We start from the raw sequence: 20652 nt of genomic DNA, 5'->3' as shown, positions 1-20652 counted from the left end.
ACAGGACATGGCGTACCACCATGGGTTACGAGCGTACATAGAGTCAGTGAGGTGCTTCCATTATTTCTACAGGTGGTACGACACGGAGACTTGGGAGTTGGTGAAGCGACTGCTCGGTGCTAGGCCTCCGGTGGTTGCGCAGCAGGGAGCGAAGAGGAAGGAGTTGTTCTCGCTGAAACTTATATGATTGCGGGACCATGTCCGCCATATGCCACAAACGGATGATCCCGACAGTATGCGAGGTGTTACATCTTGTTACTGATTGGGAGGGTACTTGATGGCGGACAAGTCGAATAACCTGGTCCATCTCCAGTGGCTGCCACTACTTTAGGACTTTAAGAGGTGTCGTGGGTTGTCTCCGGTGTTGGCGGTGCTTGCTTAGGACTTTGTAGGAGGGTTTGAAGTGATAGCTTTGTCGAACTGCACCTTGCATGACAGGGATGCTGATGGATGGGTTGGACTATATCAACGGCAAGATGACTTTGCAGATGAAGCTGCTATCCAATTGTCATTGGTCTTGGGACATGGTGGGTGCTAGACACATATGCGCTCCACCAACCCTCCAGACCTCCCTAACGAAATTAATAAAACATTCATGGTTGGAAACTACACTAGATATGGCAATCATAAATGAGTAAAGTCTACAATTAAACTTGAGCTCACCAGTATCCGAGGTTTTGTCGGAGGACTACACGAAAACTCCAAGGACATCCAGTTGTAGCTTGGCGGCATTGCACATGGTACTTTAATCGATCTGATTCAACCATTCGGTACTCAGCACTTCTGCGAATGCTGTAGTTCTTCACACCGTGCATTACTGCATTTGAATCTGTGGCCGATCCAAAACTATACCCCACCGTCTAAGTTGTAATCCTCTTTCTCGGTGTTAAAAAACAGAGATTTTTCATACATGGCATCCAGATCTAATGTATGATAGTGACTTAGTACATCTGATAGCGCAGGAATCGGGTGGGGGGGGGGAGGCAAAACATAGCGCATCGTTGCCTCGGCCGGCGTCTCCGGTACAAACTCCTCATCATCATCATCATCATCATCATCATCATCATCATCATCATCATCATAAGAGGAATCACTATCATTGCTGTCCGCAATGTACTCCTCGTCGGAGTCTTTATCACCCACGTCTATGTTTCCCATTGGACTGGCAACATGAATTGGTGGTAGTGTGAGAAGTGGGTCATCCTGCACAAATGTCGAGTGGACAGAACCACCGCCACCAACATCACCAACCTCGGCGGAAAGCTTTATCACTTGTTCCGCCATGATTCTCCCATGAGTGTCCAACATGAGTCGAACATGTTCGTCACCCTGGAGGCGAAACAGGCGAAATCGAAACACTCTGTTACCCAACGATGCTAGCAACCTATACCCTACCCTTCCAATCTCTTTTCTCCCTAAACCACCAAGGTTGCTCAATATTAGATTTTTCAACTCGGACAACGAACTTTCGCGTTGAGTGCGCAATAGTAACGGATTCTCACACTCAAATATCACCCAATTGTCACGGTTTCTCATACGACAATTGGGATACACATAGACAACTACATATTCACTACTACATTTTTACATATTTTTTGGAAGAAAAACAAAGGAGAAGAAGATATGAAATGCATTTAGAGAATGCCAAAAGTTGCACATCTTTTTATAGCTGTAAAAAATTTGTCTTACTGCATCTTTTTTACACTATAAACATTATAATTTAACACGTATCTCGCGTACTGTCTTATCTCGTTTAGAGTGTAAACGAGATACGTATAAACTTATTTCAAGATAAGTAATTTTACGTATTTTTGTAATAATTTTTAAAATTATTTATTTCAGTAAATAAAATATTTATTTAATTTATTTAAATAAAAATCCTAAAATTTATATATAAGAAAAATTATAAAACCTAATTACATCTGAAATTCTTGAAAATTGCCAAAATTTCACTTCAAAAATAGAGTGCGTCCCGATAACTCATTAATCACAAAAACTCATATGCCAATTACAATGTTTCTCGATTGGATATGTTTCATGTCGTAATATGATGTCATTGTCAAGAACAACTAAAAGAACAGTATATATAATATAAACATGAGCTCATCTCAATTATTGTGAATGAATCTAGTTATAAAGCAGATGTTAAGCTCATCATGATTATGGTGAAAATGGGGTTTGGCAATTAGGATAGGGATCTTGGTTTGCAATTGGTGACATACAATACTGGCCCCATTGTGGACAAAAGGGATCTAGAATAGTCACACTTTACACACACAATCATTAAAAAGTCAAGCCCCAAAAGATGATTACCTTGGCTAAGTAAAGTTGTGGACAAAGTATTCAACATCTATATTAACCTCTATGACCCTACCCATTAGATATTAATATGTTATATACTACTAAAAATATAATCAATTTAAGATTGTCGAGTGCTCAACTCACTCGTTCGCTTAAGTAAATGTTGGATATTCAAATCTCTCATTGTTGCATGCAGGCGCAACAATCCATTGACTAACGACAAACTCTTAAATAGAATTCAGATCCGTAACGGATTAGTCCTTAACTTGTCGGTTGAAAAATAGTGTGTGCAATAAAAAAATATACTACTAAAAATATTGCAATGATAATGAAGTTTTGCCCAATAAAGTACACATGAACCTCTTCTTTCCCATGCTATCATCCAATATAACATTTTACATGATCCCAAATTTCATATTTATTATACACACTACATATATATATTTGAATTGTTCAAAATAGATAGTACTTAATTAAAAACTATGCTAGAGTTGCAAGGCTAATGATGCAATTAACTATGACAATGAATAAATAGACACAATTTAATTACCCATATTCTACATACACAAAATACAAATTGCAGATTCATAAAATGACAAGACCCATTTTCTTTTAATATATAAGTAATTAACTATGAGGTAATATAATTGTGTTCATAGGGTAACTTTTGGTTCCATCTCTAGACTTTTTCCTTTTTTTCTTTTCTTTTTTCTTTTTAATTTTGATCCACCAAATGAACATAAGCAAGGCCTTCTACACATATTTTACATACCCTTTTACACAATTTTTCTTACTCAAAATGCTGCAATAATTTTTTTTTTTAGATATAACCAGAAACCATTATTGGTCAAGTTTGGCCCTTTTAATTTCATTAGAAGTGAATGGAGAAACACTACCACTCAGTTGAGGGCTATCTTCTCTAAAATTGGAATTGAGCATAGCAAGTTCTCTTAGTTGTTGCCTCTTGTACAAGTCTTGTGACTCATCCTGCATGTGAAAATAAAAGAGAATAAGCAATAATTCCAAACATCACAAGAATTCACCTCAACTGAATGTACTTGCAATAGTACTACTACATAGAATATTTTGCTCAAAACAAAACTCACTTTCTAGTTACATGCAGAAAAGAATAATAAAGACATAACAGAAGAGTGCAAAGTAAGAAAGTTAAAATATTTTTAACTTTCCAACTTTCTTACTATTGGATTCAGTTTGGTATTTATAGACATCTTATTTTTAAGTGTCAAAATATCATATTTAATAAATTAAATACAAAACTAATAATTTTTTAAAGAATTTAACATCTAAATTATCATGCTATTATGTGTTTACACATACTCATTTACTTTTAGACTTTATGCAACAATGCTATAAAGGCAACACAATTTATTGTTTTTAGCCAGTAGTTAGCCGAGTTAAATCTCAATTTGGTCACTGAAATTTATTTCCATATTCAGAATGACTCCCATAATTTTGTTGGTCCCAATTAGAACTTCCCAAGTTTATAATCATGGCTCCGACTTGTCTCTGCGATCATCTCCGTCATCGGAATGCTGATCTGACGCGATTGCATGACACGGTGAATGACACTACTTAAACGACGGCATGCCCAAACCCTTCGAAAAACGGCCCGTTTTAGTTTTTTGTGGGTTAAAACTCTCTTTCTTTTCACTACGACGATCATAAGTTGCAAAACATCAAGAAAACCCTTACACTACGTGGTTTCCAAAGGGTTTGGACGCACCGTTTAAGTAGTGTCCACCAATCATGCAATTGTGTCAGATCAGCATTCCGATGACGGAGATGATCGCAAGGGCAGACCAGAGCCACGATTATAAATTTGAGGCTTCTAATTGGGGCCAACGAAATTATGGGGATCATTATGGGTATCGGACCAAATTTCAAAAACCAAATTGAGATTTAACTCGTAGTTAGTCAAAAATATTTAAAAATATTGACTAAAAGTATAATACTGAACTACTAAATTAAAGATACTAGACTGTTGGCTAAAAATATTGACCAATATATATTAAAATAACGGACATTTAAAATTTTTTTCTAATATAATTTGCATGCTAATACCTAAACTCTTATTTGTTATACAGTTAGATTTTCTTAAAATGTTAATTTTTTGGCTAATCAATTGTAATAACGTTAGAACAATCTGCCCAAAGAAAAAACATAAAAATGAAAACCCTTAGCAGAAAAGGGCATGTAAATGTAGAGAATATATCAAGGTAAATAAATAAACAACAACAAAAAAAAAAGAGAGAGAGAGAGAGAGAGAGATGACATACAACAGGTTTAAGTAGCTCTTGTAAGATTTCTTGTGCTTGCCTGAGCCTTAGATCAACAATGTTGGGAGGTAGTTCTGCTTCAATCAAAACGTGTAGAGGTTCATTCAGGTGCTCATACCCTGGCCTACCCCTTAACAACTCTTCCTTCAAATTCAGTTCAAATTAACACTTACAAAATAGTACTAATAAATATCAAAACATATTTTCTTCAAGAAACAAAAACAAATTTATCTCTTAACATATCATTTCTCCTAACATGAATAGTTACTACCCTAAGAGTCTTTTTCAGATTTGCGACCATGATCGAATTCTAGATTTTTGTTATCATAGAAGTTCTAGTACTATGTCAAGATACATTTATTCCAAAAATTTTAAACTAATAAAAAAAAACTTATAACTGATTATATCTCTAACAGTATCAACAGAATACGAGATCATCATAACGAGATTAATACCTTGTCTAGATCTTTGATTGAACCTTTCCCTCTGATATATACACGGCAACCTGTGGTAGCTTCCACTCTCTTGAGTGAATTGCCCCTAGGACCAAGCAGTCTCCCAACAAAATTGAACTGAAACACATTGATAATGATACATCAACAAAACAAGTTATACCTTCCTTTGTAAAATCATAAACATAAAATCTTACATTTGGATAGCTATCACTAGGAATATCTAAGCGTAAAATCTTCTTCACAATGTGAGGACTTGAGACAAGTGGTGCTGTTTGCCAATCAACATTATTATTTAGTCCTTGTCCTCCACCTAACATCTGATTTAACATTTTCAAAAGAAAAATAAATTCTAGAGAATGGTCCAATAATGAATAATAATAATAATAGAACAAAAAATAAAAGTGGTTATTACTTCATGTGACAGGCTGTTCCAGCCAGTGAAGTTTGGTGACATGTCTGAAGAAGCCACAAGAGTTGTTGGTTTGTGGCTTCCAAACTGCATTATTCTGTTTTCATATTCACTACTAATTCCTTGGTTCTGCATCAATAATCCATTATTCTTTCCAGAAACCCTTAGAATCTCTGCTAATTAATAACATAATATTTGAATTAGCACCCACAATAAGTTGAAATGAATCATAGAACAATAATAAGAGAGACCTTAAATATATCAAATTTTTTTCATTAATCAACAACCTTCGTAATAATAAGAGTTTAATTTTGATATGTGCACCATGTAAAGTATTTTACATAGTAACTCAATTATATTCATTCTTTTAGAGAATGCAGTCAGCTTGAAAAATAGTTATTTTTACCGAAATATTTGTGATCAGATGTATATGTAAAATTATTAAATTATAAAATTAACAACAATAATAATAATAATAATAATAATAATAATAATAATAATAATAATAACCGACCTTGATTTAAGAGTCTGCTACAGAAGGGAAGGACTTGCACAAAAGGTCCAAGCTTCTGGTGTTCTGCTAGCAACTCAGCTAAGTATTGACTATAACAAACAATTAATAAATAAATAAAAGCTTTAGTTTGATTATAAATATCTGAAGAAGAATAGAATGATCATAGATGTATGTAAGTAGTACCTGCTATCAAGATCAAAATTGTTCCTCATGTTTATATTTGAATTGGCTCTTATTGATGAAGGAGATGAAATCTGATTATTATACAAACCAGACATCAGTTCTAATATGATTGCTTCTGATAAAATTCAAAGAAGAAAGAAGATAGAAGAAAAGGGGTGCTTGAGACTGATGCGTCTGGTCTAAAAAATCATCATGTAATCATTCATCACCTCAGATTTTTATATTTAATGAAAGAAAAAAGAGAAAAAAAATAAATAAATGGTAATTAAGTGGAAGAAGGAAATGTACAAATCTAGAAATATATATATAAAACGGAGGGCCACCTTTCAAATAGCTAAGTAGTAAATGCATATATAAAAGCCTTAAAAGGGTCTCTCTCTCAATCTCAGCCTTTTAATTCTTGTTTTGTTGACTTTATGTTTGCATATGCAAGGTTGTAATCATTGTTTGTGTGTGTATGTTATCAAATCAAATACTCCTAAGTCCTATCCATACATGTTGGCTAAGGCGGTTAACCTTCTCTCATAACCTCACCAATTCCATACTTATTAACTTCTTTTTTTTTTGGTCTGTAATTTGTTAGGAAATTTTTCAAGTATACCGGTATATTTGGTGTTTTAGTAATTTTTAATCGTTGATTTTAATTATATATATTTATATATTTTTTTATAATTAAGATTAACAATTAAAAATTACTGATATATCGATACACTTAAAAAATTTTCAATTTGTTATACTCAATATATTTATGGACTAATTCCAAATTAGTTAGTAAAAGATCATGGATCAATTAATGAATAAATATCTAAATTAGTTTTTAAAAAATAAATATTTTGATCTTTAATAAAATTTTATTTTTTAGAAATTTTCAAAAATAATTCCTATTGAGTAAATTAGTCTTTTTATTATTTTTAAAAAAATTAATTTATTTTAAAGTAATATCTTTTAGAAATTTAATTTTTTTTATCATAAAAATTGGATTGAAAGGGGCAAAAAACTAATTTATTCAATAAGAATAAATTTTGAGGATTTTTAAAAAACTAAAATTTATTAGTGACTGAAATATTTAATTTTAAATTTTTTAGTGATAAATTTAAGTGTTTATTCACATTAATTTGATTCATAAAAAATTTAATATTTTAATTTAATTTTAAAAATATACTAATGTGAGTTAAGTTAATCATTTTATTAATAAGATATTAAAGGGTAACTTTTTTTTATTGATATTAGCCATTTAATATTTTATTTTTATATTATTTAAATTTAAAATTTAATATTTAAAATATAAATTAAATATTAATTAAAAATAATAAATAAATTTTATTAGTCATATCATATTAGTATATTACTCTCTTATTAAAATTTTTTGTGAAGAACGGGACCTGTAATAGATTTTGTCTCACATGTCAACCGTTATCTATAATACATTAACACAACATGTTTTTTATTTTTTTAAAAAGACTAATTAAAACATTAAATTTTTCAGAGATTAAATTAACTTATACGTGTTTTTCATATGACCATTATATACTTCTTTATGTATTAATTCATGTATATTTTGGTGAATCACATTTAATTAAAAGAAAAAAAAATTATCCAGTTTTTGTCATCAAACCTTTTATTATTGGACCAAAACGTATTTATTAATTAGTAAGACGCAATTTCATTATGTTAGAATTCTTTTCAATCGCATACAACATAAGTAGTTACATTTTTTAATGATTTTTTTAACGAATTTTTTTAATTTAATAGATTAATGACTAATTTATCATATATTAAAAATTTATTTAAAAATTTATTATCGGTAACCAACCAACTATTACATACACAATATAATTAGAATCTCGTTAAAAAGTTAATAAAATATTTATACAATGTGTATAATAGATTATTTATTTGGCTTAATATAAGTTAAAAAATAAATATTTAAAATAAAATATTATTAATTTCTCAAACAATATACATCCATACTATTTAAAATAACCATCCAAATATTAAAAATAATAAATATCTGATATCTTACTAAATCAAACATTTCTATATTCTCATTATATACATTATATAAATACTCCAATAATTCTTTATACTTCCTCATATAATTAATCCCATCAATTGATGGTGTATATATATATAAATAATATTATGGTAGTCAAAGAGAGAGGTGTCCAAAATTTTCATTTCAACTCGAGAAAGAAAGGAAGCAAAAAGGCCTCGCCTCCTTTATGTAGTTAGAGACATGTCAACTAAAGCGTGCATGGTAATTATGATCCTAAACCTAAATCAATCACGCACCCTCCAATAATAGCGTGTGTTTGGATATGCATTTGCTCCAATTAGTTAGAGAAAAAATTATTATTATTATTATTATTATTATTTGTATAACTGAATTGCCATCTTATCATAAGCTCTAAGAATGTATATGAATTGGATAAAATTAGATTTGTCTTAATCCAGATTTGACCCTAAATATATACTGAGCTTATTGTTTAAACTTTAACTTGATCCTAAATTTGATGAAACTTAAACACCTTCAAATTATAATTATACCGAGTAAAAATCAGATCTTATTCTTCTCAGTAATTTGTGGAGGAATACAATTATCTTTTCCTTCTATTATTCGTTATCTAAACAAACAAAATAAAAAACAAATTCAGTAATAATCAACAACACATCAAAAGTTCAGCAATAATCAAAATAAAATCAGAACAAAATACTGAAACAGAAAGAACAATAAACTCCTAATCAGAATTTTCAATAATCAAGAGTCAGAACAATAATCAAAATTCTAATTAAAACAATAAACACCTAATCAGAACAATAATCAAATACTGAAACAAGAAGAACAATAAACACCTAATCAAAATCTCCTAATCAGAAGTTCCAATAATCAAAACTAAGGATGGCAAAACTTCCCGAGACGTGGGGATCCCTGCAGGAACTGCCCCGAATGAGGATCCGACTGTGGGGAATTTTTTTGTGGGGATGGGGACGGGGGACAAAATTCTCCTGAGACAGGCGCGGGAACTCGAACGGGGATCTCCGCTAATCCCCGAAATTCATAAATTTACTGAATTGTCCTTAATAGTTTATTTCTCATATATGTTTTTTAGTTACTTCACACACACACACACACACACACACATAGAAACCCAAAACTCCTAATCCTCATTTGCATAACCCTTCTTCAATTTAGAAATTCTAACGCTGTCCATACTCCATCCAACTTCTTTGCAGCCACCCTCTCGCTACTCTCCCTTCTCACCGCATCGTCACACCTTACCGTGCCACGATCCTCACCGCGTCATGCTCTCTATTTGCGATGTTCCTTTCCGTAATTCTTTTGTTGTGTCCATTCTCCTCTCTGTTGCTGCGTCTTTCACCTTGTCCACTTCTCTGTTCTCTGGCTCGCCGTTGCGTCCCCCAATTGTGTCATTTCGAAAGAAGTCACCATCTTGTTGTTTATACTTTTTTATATAAAATCTTATTGTTTTTGTATAGAATGGATACTTATACCTCTATTCATATGGAAATTAATAATTAGTTAGAACTATCAGATAGATGGAAAATGGAGTCCCCGCAGGGAATGTGATCTTGTGGAGAATGGGGATGGGGAGCAATATTCCCCCATAGCGGGGAACGAAAACGGAGACAGAGAGTAAATCTAGGAGCGAGGATGGGGAGCAGGGAGGCATCTCCTGCCCCCGCCCTACCTCATTGACACCCCTAATCAAAAATCTTAATCAGAACATTAATTATTTATTTGAGCTTGAGAAGAGGTCAGAGAAGAAAAGAAGAGGACGGCCGAAGGCAGCACTTCGTGACCGAGAGGAGAGAAGCAGTCGTCGTCGTCACCAAGAGGCAAGAAGTAGTGCAGCACCATCGTGAATCTGAGACAGGTGAGTTGTGACGCCGTGACGAGAGCCATGACAGTGGCTAATGAGAGATAGAGAAAGGGCTGAGAGGGAAAGGGTGACGACAGTTGGTGAGAGATAGAGAGAAGACTGAGAGAAAAAGGGTGACGACAGTTGGTGAAAGATAAAGAGAGGGTTGAGGGGAATGGTGGCGGCGCCGTTTGTGAGCCATGAAGGGACTGAGTTCTGAGGGTGCGTGGCTGCATCGAGTGCGTGCTGAGAGAAGAAAGCCGTGTGCCTTCACTGTCTTTTGTGCTATGTGTGTGCGTGCCCTAAAATTTGAAGAACAAGAGAAATTTGAAAAAATATCAACCTCATGAGGTTGGAGTAAGGTGATTTGAGCTATAATCCGGTCTTAGGTTAGTTATTCTCCCAAATTTTGTTTTTTTTCTCCGAATCATTTTCAAACCACTTTAAACTAAAATTCACGTGTTTCAAAATATTTTCGAGATCGAATCGAATCATATACACCCCTAATATTAAGCTCGTTGATTGAATATATCAATCACATATGTAACATGCTATTAAATTATCATATGATATACTTATAATCAAATCTACCTACTGCTCTTTCGTTCCTTTAACAATGTTTTACTTTATTGTTTAACTGTGTCAAAAAAAAAACCTGAAATAATATAGACCTGATTAAAAAAAAGACAAAGATAAAAAAAGTAAAATATTTTTATCAATAAATTTTATTTTATTTTATGTTCACTTAAAAATTATAAATAACAAAAAAAGGTAAATATACTTTTTTATATTTTATTTGTATCTTTTTTCTTTGTGTTTTATATTCTAAAACAATTATCTCATAAGAAAAAGGGTTGGAATTTATTACCGTTAAAAAAATGATAAATACATAAATTATACATGTGAATGGTATATTATTCTTTTTCAATCAATTTATTTTAAACTTAAAAAAAATATTAGAGAGTCATTTAGATAAAAACGCTAATAAAAACGTCTTTTTATAAAGATATTTTTTACTAATTAAAATTTAGCACATATAATTGATTAAATCATATTATTGTTGTTAAAATTAGACTAGACAAATTGATTTGACCGAAAAATAGTGAATCAAATATTAAACTGGTCTAAATTAATATTATTTTTTTTTATAGAAAATGACTAAAATACTTCTATTATATATATTAATTTTGAAATCCTAAATTTTAGTCCTTTATTTTTCTATCGTAGGGTTAGGATTTAAAATTTTTAAAATTAATAATAATAATAATAATAATAATAATAATAATAATAATAATAATAATAATAATAATAATAATAATAATAATAATAATAATAATAATAATAATAATAAGAGTATTTTAATCATTCTCTATAATAAGGATATTTTAGTTATTTTTTATAAAAAAATAATATTAATTTAGACCAATTCAAAATTTGATTCACCATTTTTTTGGTTAAATTAATTTATCTAGCCTAATTTTGACAAAAATAACATGATTTAATCGATTATATATGTTAAATTTTAATTATTAAAAAATATCTTTAAAAAAGCGTTTTAGACATCTTTATCTGAGTGACTCCCAAAAAATTATTGCATAAAAATACATTAAAAAATATAATTATTTATATATCTCTTCTTATTAATTTAAATTTACAAAAAAAGTAATTTTATACATATGATAATTACTTACCACATTAATAACAATGGAAAATTCTGTGGTGCCTTACAAATACTTGTGGAAACATAAACAATTTTTAGTGTTAAAAAGATATATTGATGTGAGACCCACTCCGTTATATTAAATTTAGGCAATTAGGCACATTAGCAAATCAGCCAAAGATTTATTTTTCTTTCCTAGAGATTTTTAATGGTCTTATTTTTTTTCTATATAATAATAACATGACAAAGATATGTATTTCTTAAATCCATGGCATATCAAAATGTTTTATTTTATTTTAATTTTTACTTTAATTTTGACATCTACAAAGTGGATATATTTCTTAAACCCTTAAGACCTTAACATTTTCTTCTCCACCTAGTGGTGGCACTAGAGCATAGTTGGAGATTCATTGATTCCCAACCTTGAAAATTAAACAACTCAATTTAAGGTATTATATATGGTGATTTGGTGACACAAAATATGCCGTTGTTGATGATCTATAATATATAATAGTCAACAAAAACATTTTACTCAAGTTGTTATTATTAACTATAATTATACCACAAGTAAAGGCATTTTACATGCTATTATTTTATCAGAGATTGAAGCATTTTTGTTGACGCCGGTTGGATTTTAATTAATAATTATTTGTGATTTTTATTTGTTTTAGAAATTAAAAAATTTAATTATTTTATTTTGAAAAAAAAAGCCGCATGAATGGCCAATGGTTAATTTGTAAGCTTTAGTACCCAACATAATTTTTGTACTAACTTATATGAATATGCATAATTCAAATATCCATTAAGGCATTAACAATGATAATATCATCAGTATATAAAAGACTTGTCTATGTGAAACTATAAACACTCCTTTTAGATTCCTTGCTTTGGCTTTATTCCGATATATACAAATTGTCATATATGTATGAATAAATTAATATTAAAATTTCGTGTCAGCAAAGAGGACAGAAAAAATATCTTTTCTCCTTTATGATATTTTAATTGAATTGGCCATTATCAAAGTTTTAACAATGTATGCAGCATGCATGTACAAGATATAAACGTAATAATAATGTTTATACCAAATATCAACAAATTATTATAGAACGCAGTTGGAGTAATAATTTAGAAGTGAAGCATAGGATTCCTAGAACAATGAGGTGTTTTAATTGAAGAAAATAAATTAACTGGGAAATGGGAATGTGCATGTTGGGCCAGGGACAAGGACTTCTGTCTCTGGCTCTGTCTTTGTGGCTGTGTGGAGCAAATAAGCCACAAGATATACAGGTCACAATTATCATAGTCATCCCACAATGTTTATTTATTAACTTTTTCTTTTAAAACAAAATTATCTTTTGAGTTTGATTAATGTATTATATTTTAGGGTAAAGTATTAAATTGGGGCGTAATTATGTTTTGGTCCTTAAAAGTTTTAAAGTATTCTATTTGAATTTAAAAATTTTTTATTTAACTTCAATTTAGTTTTGTCGTGAAATCAAAGTTAAATAACTAACGGAATGTCTTATATGATAACAGTATAAGAATAAGGTCAATAATTTAGAGAATAAGTATAAGCTTTAAATACATAAAATCAACCGTAGATGTATTAATATATTTATTTATCATTTTCTTTAATTTTATAGAAAATATTTTATTTAAATTATAATAAGAATAATAAATAAATATATTCATATATCTACAATTGATTTTGTGTCTTTAAAATTTGTATTTGTTTTTTAAATTATCAATCTTGTTTTTATACAACTGTTATGGACTGTTAATTATTTAATTTTGACTGTATGATGAGATTATATTAAAGTTAAATAATTTTTTTTAATTTATATAAAATATTTTAAATCTTAAGAACTAAAACAAAATTACGTTTAAATGTAAAGAATTAATTTAATATTTTACTTTATATTTTAATTTCATGGAGCTTTTAAGGGAGTTGCACCCCGCCTTAGGGTATTCACGGTTTCAGATAAATTGATTACCCGTTAGAACTTAACCGAATTGATTAAATTGTTATAGAACCAATAAATAATTGAGTATAACCGGATCAGATGTGACAATATCCAATTTTATAGGTAAATTCTATTTAATTTTTTTAAGATAAAAGGTAAGTTATCTTGTAGTTGTAGTAGTTAATTATATTTTTTTTATTTATATATTGGTGTTGGTGGTAATTATGATCAATATTATTATAGTAGTAAGAAGATTGTAATGGTATCTTTCACTAGGGGTTTATATGGTCTGGTTTGAAGATTTGGTTAGGATTAGAATATTATTCGAATATTTTAGAGACTAATTTGGTGTGATTTTATTAGGTATAAGACTGGATACGAGTCTCAAAAATAAATTTAATCGTTATTTAGAGTGGATCTAGGTCAAGGCAAATCCGGCTTCACCTGACTCAGGTGCACCCTAATTGAACTACAAAAGATATATATGTTTTAAATTAATTTTAATATTATGTTATATTACTTATAAATTTATTATTTTATTTTTAATCATACTTGTTAAATTAGAAAATAAATAAAAAAAGAATCAAATTAAAATTTATAGACAAATTTAGGATATATCTAAAATGAACACAACAATTATGTGTTTATTGGATGTGCCACATTTATATATACCATTAGATTTTATTAGATAAAAATCAAAGGCTAATATAAAAGAATAGCATTGATGTATTCATCCTAGTATATAAATAAATGTTTTAAATGATAATATTTTAAATAACAACAAAATTTTTTATTTTTAAATAATTAAAATATATATAAATATATAAATACAAAATATATGGCAACAAATTATTCTTAAAAAATTAAATATATGGCGCCATTTGCAATCGTGAAAAACTCGTTGCGCATGTTTCTGGTTAGAGCTGTTTCCCCTGTTTGATCATGGTTCAACCATAAATTTATTCATAGGAAAATTTCTAACTAAGAATAAATACAAATTACACACATATCTATAGCAGTTTCAAATTTATTCATATGTAATTCTTCTATTTTATCACAATTTCTCTAAGACTCACATAAAGTGACTGAAATCTGAGTTTAAAGTGTTCTATTCTATTATTCGCACAATACATTTTCAAATTTTCATGTTTAAGCTTGGGTTGTTTTATCATTTAATTAGGTACGCTGCGTTTATTGTGCTGTGGGAAAAGTGAGTTCATATATCTATATAGCTATATGGTCTCTGAATTTTGTTTCTCATTGACTTTAAAATTCATGCTTTCCTTTCATATTGCAACTGATCGGTGAATATCTTCCAGTTTGGATCATGTACCAGGAAGAAGAACCTCTATTCGGAAACCTTTTCTGGCCTCCCATTTAGCTACTATGATTTCCTTAAGGTATGTTTAACATTTTGTTAAGATATGTCAAGAATGATCTACTTTTGTAACTTGTTTAGTTATGGCTGTTATCCCTTCAAAAGAAAGAAGAAAAAGGTAACTGCTATCATATGTTTCCTGTAAATGGAGCTGGTACTTTAATTTGCATTAAATAGAAATTAGGAAGTGTTAATTTATGCTCCATTTCTTTGAATCAGGCCTATTGTTCATTTATCCATTCCTTTGGCTCAAACTTTCTGCGTTCTATGTTCAATAATGAATTCTTAGAATGGAAGACTTGCTTATCAGTTATCACAGGACTCGTAACTCTAGCAGTTTGTGGCTAGAAATTAAATATTTGTTTTGGCTATACGCTACAATTTGTTGGGTTTTAAAGCTTATACTGCGCTTCTTCTCTCACTTATACTTATCTTTCTGATCACACATATATATTGGTTTTGTTTCTATTTTCTCTAGATAGCCTCAATAATCAAAGTCCAGAGCATACCTAGTAAATCTTTCTCTTTCCTATTAGTTTTTCCTTTTTATTCACAAAACTTGAATTATGAACTTTTATTTAAAGAAACATAAGTGTCAAAAACTTACTTGTTAGTAGGCTACACTTGACTTAGTAGTTAGTAGTACTTTTTATGGTAGCTTATTAATTGCTATTATTATTATTGGAGTACACTGTACTATAATGTATGTGGACCACTAGAAGTGTGTAATTCTCTAATGTATTTGGGAAGTGTGTTTTATGTGATATGTGTAATTAGTTCAGAAACTATGGTATGTGGAGTGTGGACTAGTGATGTTTTTATCTAATTTAGCACTGTTTTTGTGTTCTCTCTGACGTATATGTCAGTGGAATTAAATGCAATGTATGTAGTAGAAGGATTATTATGAGTAAAGTGTGCTGAATATTGTTCCCTATATATATATATATGATGATGATGATGGTGGGTACTATATATTGCAGTGGATCGTACTATTTGATTTCTTTGAGAAATTTCACTGATCACAATCTCTTTAAATGACACGTGACCTTGCTTTGGTTTTTCCCACAATCTTCATTTGCTGCACCATTGCAAGGTTTGGAGCACAATGAAGTTAAAATTCAAAAAGTAAGAGTTTATATTTTGTTCCTATAATTTCCAATATAGCTTGCTTGCACATCTGAATTTTGTTACTAAATAGTTGATTAATGTAGCTTGAAATTAACTTCTAAATTCTAGTTATATCGACCAATCAAGATAATAGCACACCAATGTATCAGTCTATCACTTGATCTACTCTCTGTTATACTACTACTACTATTAGATGATAAGTTCTTTAGACAATATTCTTTAGGCTTTTGTCTTTATATATATGTCCAGAAGAGAAGAGCTTGAGAAGATGCATTAAAAATATTCTGCCTCCAAGTTTTGGAACTCAATGATGATTTGTCCATGCTTATCTTCAATTAAAAATTAAAAAATAAAATTTGTTATGTTTCTCCTTTGATTATTTGATTTCATGTGTGTGCCTGCTATATAATATTTATTTTTTTAAAGTTTTTTTAATGTTTAGGGAGAAGAGCAATTTGTGTGCTTGGTTATGGATTTTTTAGACTTTGAAAAAGCTTGAATTTCAATTGTACTTCTTCCTGCCTGGAGTTCAGGTTGGTGCAATTCTCTAGTGTTTCTGTATGCTTTATTGATTGAAGGGTGTCACATGTTAGATGAGTAGGTGGCACTTGTATGTGTTGATGCTTGTGTTGCCTTGAAAATCATAATATAGTTGAACATGGATTGATTATGCTTTCATGGATAGTTTGAAATGCGTTAGGATGTTCGACGAATGCTTTGCTTGCTTAACTTAATTTATAGGTATGGGAAACACTGAATTTGTGAGTTATGTCTTGGCACCATCAAGTATGGATGTATGATAAAGTTGAATGCCACAAGAGGAGAGATTAAACCAGAGTTCTATAACAAGGTTGTGGAATTTACAGAAACAATTAGCAGTTTAGATGTTACATAGGAGGGAAAGAAAGTGCATATGTCCATGCGCCAAATGTAAATGCACACATTATAATCAGTTGAGCACTATTAAGATGCATTTATGAGAAAATCGGTTTATTTTTAATTGTTGGGTTTGGACAGAACATGGAGAGATTGACGATATGGATATTAATTAGATGAAATTCAATAATTGTGGGAAAGGTTTTTTAGGAAGTGGTGCAAATGTAGCAGAGTGTGATGTGTATGACATTAGCTGGGAAGACAACTCTAGAAGGTATCATGAAATGTTTTTGATGCTGCTGGTTCTGCAATGTGTAGACTCTAATCCAAAAGATCCTCATCTAGAGGCTAAAAAATTTTATGATCTTCTCGAGGTAGTTCAAAAGCCATTGGTGGGAAGGTTGTGTGCACATTCAACTGTTGATAACTGTTAGTATGTTATGCATTAAGGCCAAAAGTAACCAATCACAGGAGTTGTTTAAGCAGGGCACCTACTCCTAATGGTAGTGCCATACGTAAGGACTACTATGAGGCTAAGAAGTTGGTGCAAAGGTTTGAATTGAAGGTGATCAAAATAGATTGTTACTCAAATAGTTGCATGTTTGTATTGAACTTGTTATAAGAGTTGCAGTAGTTATATATATAGAACTTGTTGTCGTCTGACTTGATCTTTGTTGAGAGATAGAAGACAACTTTTATGCCTAGCTTAGCCATTGATGTTGTGACGGTTTGGTCATTAAATTGACAATGATGAACATTAAATTCACTGGTTACAAAATTTGGTTTGAATGATGATATTAAAGAAAATAACGTGGAGTGGTAAGTCTTATAGCATAATGGATCATGAACAATTAGAGGAACAAAAGAGAAAGAGGGGGGGGGGGGGGGGGGGTGCATAAACAAAAATGAAAATTGTAGTGCAAACAATGATTTCACAGCATGTTTGAAATTTTGTGGGAGGCCTTGACTTTGCTAGTTAATTTTGTTGTTGTTTTAACTGGTTTCTAATTCTCAATCATTACTTGCCTGTTGTTTCTCAAACTGATTTTGGGTAAGTTAAATTTTTTATTTCTTTTGTCAAAATTACTTTACAGAAATTAATAGACATAAATGACTTTATATCAAAATTCATTTTATTTCACTAAATTCTAATTCCATTTCGGTTTTAGAGACATGTCATATGCACAAGAAAGTAATAAATAAGCTAAACTCGTGAGCTGGTGAGTTAAGTTTGAGCGTGAAATTAAGCTTATAAATTAAATGAGTCGAACTTGAATTTGGATAAACTCAATTCATTAACTTGAAAGCTCGCTCAATATTATATATATATATATATATATATATATATATATATATAATATATATATATATGCATTTAATCTATATTTTTAATATTATATATATTAATGATCTTAATTATTTAAAATTTTATATTTATTTTTTATATATAATTTTAATATAAGACATAAATAAAAAATTTAAAATTTATTGATAGATAAATAATATATAAAATTAATTTTTTTAATATTTTTTAAAATATATAAATTATAATTTATTGATATAAAATTAAACATTATGTTTCTATTATTTGAGTCAGCTCGTAAGCTTTCATTAAACCAAGTTTGAACTTAAGAAATAGGCTAGATTATTAATGAGTATTGAGTCGTATGAGGCAAACTCGATTTTTGTGAGTCAAGCTTGAATTTGGTTTAATTTAGCTCAATTCCGCTCACTTTCAGCCCTATTTATTGCTTTCCAAAATTTGATATTTGATACTTGAAATTTGTTGTTTCCTTTTCTGTTAATTCCCAAGCATTTTCCATATCACACATTTACCCTTTTGATTTTCTTATGTCTCCTTGAATTTCAAACTGAACTAATTAGCTAAGTATTTATTTGCTATCTGAACTCAACACACCAAAAACAAGTGGCGCAAATCAGATGCCTCTGTTTTTCTTACTCGTGGTTTTCCTCTCAATGTTAACATTGTTTATGTTGTGAAAAACGAACGAAAAAAAAATCTTTTTAAAAATTACAATTAGCACCTATACATTTAAATGTAACACATAATAATGAACGATCTATATATGTACACATAAAAATTGGCCTATGAGGTCTACCTTATTTCTCTCTCTGTTTATTTTGTTCACATACTCTTGATGATGTTCACAATTGTCTTTGTTCTGCTCTCATCATTCCCACTTCTTCTTTCTTTGCCACTTCCAAATGATACTGTTGTCTCAGCAAGGTTGTTAGATGCACAACTTCAAAATTTGGGCTTTAACGCATTTTCAAGGCCTATAGCATCTGGGGTACCCTATGATGCCAAAGTGCCCAAAACCCTAAAAGGGGTTAAGGTCTCGGCAATGAGGCTTAGGAGTGATAGTTTGTGGCATAGAGGTGTTCAATTCTACAAAGAATTTGAGATCCCAAAAAGGGTTATTGAGCACCCTTTTGTTGAGAAGCTTGTATTGGTATACCAAAACTTAGGCAATTTGTCTAATAAATATTACCCTTTACATGGTTACACATATTTGGCTCCAGTTTTGGGTCTACTGGCCTATAATGGTACCAATTTGTCTCATTCAATGGTACCTGAATTATTGCACATTAGAGCTTATAAAAATCCAATTTTGATAAAGTTTTCTAATATCAATTTACCCCAATCAGGTTCATTGTCTAAGTGTGTGTACTTTGGTTTAAATGGTTCAGTACAATTTGACACACTATTACCCAATAATGTATGTTCAAGTTTCCAACAAGGGCATTTCTCAATAGTGGTGGAATCAAAATCAGTTCCCCCATCACCACATGACCCTAACAAGAAGTATGATTTTTGTATACTAATTCCTTGTTTGGTTGGTGGGTTTTTGTTGTTGGTCATATTGGGTGTAGTTGTTGGTGTTGTGAGAAGAGCCAAACAAGGTGCAAGGATACAACATTTAGAATATGTAGCTGATAATAGTGAAGCTTTGGAGATAAAATATATTGGGGGCACAAAGTTGCCATCAGCAGGAAGGATTCGAACAAGACCAGAGATAGAACACACTTACATTTTTTAGAACAATATATATTACATTTTTGTAAGGCTCAAACTGCCTCTGACAGATGAGATATAAAATAAATACAGAAATTGAAAGATATAAAATTTTCTTGCATTTTATCTCAACAAAATCTAGAATAGTTTAAAAATTATATAAAATTTGGGTTTTGGAATACACCCTGGGAGTTTGGTTGAGTCTGGACGAATTTTACCAGAAAAATAGAAGTTTTGAATACTGAAAAATTATCTTAAGTGAATGAATTGAATTATAAATTTGGCCAAGTTTTGAGAAATTTTGGTTTAATCTTTTAAAAATAAATTCTTCCAGATTGCACTACTTTTGCCATGTAAGATTCAGTTTGCCACCAACTGATTTGTGACTACGAGATCAAGTTATGGAGCAAAAATTAAAACAAAAATATATGAGAAATAATAAAAAATCAGCTAAAAAAATATAAAATTACTTTATTTTATATTTTTTAGTTATTATTTAAATATTTGGATAATATTATATATAATAAATACATAATTTTTTATATTACTTGTATGAAACATTAAATATT

General features: G+C 30.2%; 2 protein-coding genes across 3 annotated transcripts; one reads left to right on the top strand and one right to left on the bottom strand.

Annotated features, from left to right (window-relative positions):
- Nucleotides 1-2650: 2650 nt before the first annotated feature.
- LOC130942031 (KH domain-containing protein At3g08620-like) lies at nucleotides 2651-6611 on the bottom strand. 2 transcript variants are annotated; one of them, XM_057870706.1, is made up of 8 exons: nucleotides 6483-6611; nucleotides 6160-6230; nucleotides 5977-6065; nucleotides 5466-5635; nucleotides 5248-5370; nucleotides 5054-5170; nucleotides 4599-4742; nucleotides 2651-3288 (listed from the first exon to the last, which is right to left on the bottom strand). In XM_057870706.1, the coding sequence occupies exons 2-8, from the start codon at nucleotides 6186-6188 to the stop codon at nucleotides 3142-3144; spliced, it is 819 nt and encodes a 272-aa protein (XP_057726689.1). In that variant the 5' UTR covers nucleotides 6189-6230; nucleotides 6483-6611; the 3' UTR covers nucleotides 2651-3141. The 2 variants fall into 2 exon arrangements, with proteins under 2 accessions (XP_057726689.1, XP_057726688.1); XM_057870705.1 differs by lacking the exon at nucleotides 6483-6611 and having other exon boundaries at nucleotides 6160-6470.
- Nucleotides 6612-14703: 8092 nt separating this feature from the next.
- LOC130942109 (uncharacterized) lies at nucleotides 14704-20204 on the top strand. Its single transcript, XM_057870800.1, has 4 exons — nucleotides 14704-14874; nucleotides 14984-15064; nucleotides 16023-16167; nucleotides 19295-20204. Exons 3-4 carry the CDS (start codon nucleotides 16148-16150, stop codon nucleotides 20106-20108), a joined length of 834 nt encoding a protein of 277 aa, XP_057726783.1. The 5' UTR covers nucleotides 14704-14874; nucleotides 14984-15064; nucleotides 16023-16147; the 3' UTR covers nucleotides 20109-20204.
- Nucleotides 20205-20652: the final 448 nt, after the last annotated feature.

This window comes from Arachis stenosperma, chromosome 7, assembly GCF_014773155.1.
Source record: "Arachis stenosperma cultivar V10309 chromosome 7, arast.V10309.gnm1.PFL2, whole genome shotgun sequence".
In the NCBI taxonomy this organism is placed as follows: Eukaryota; Viridiplantae; Streptophyta; class Magnoliopsida; order Fabales; family Fabaceae; genus Arachis; species Arachis stenosperma.
The sequence above is the reverse complement of the archived record's forward strand: the minus strand, read 5'-3'. Positions and strand labels throughout refer to the sequence as shown.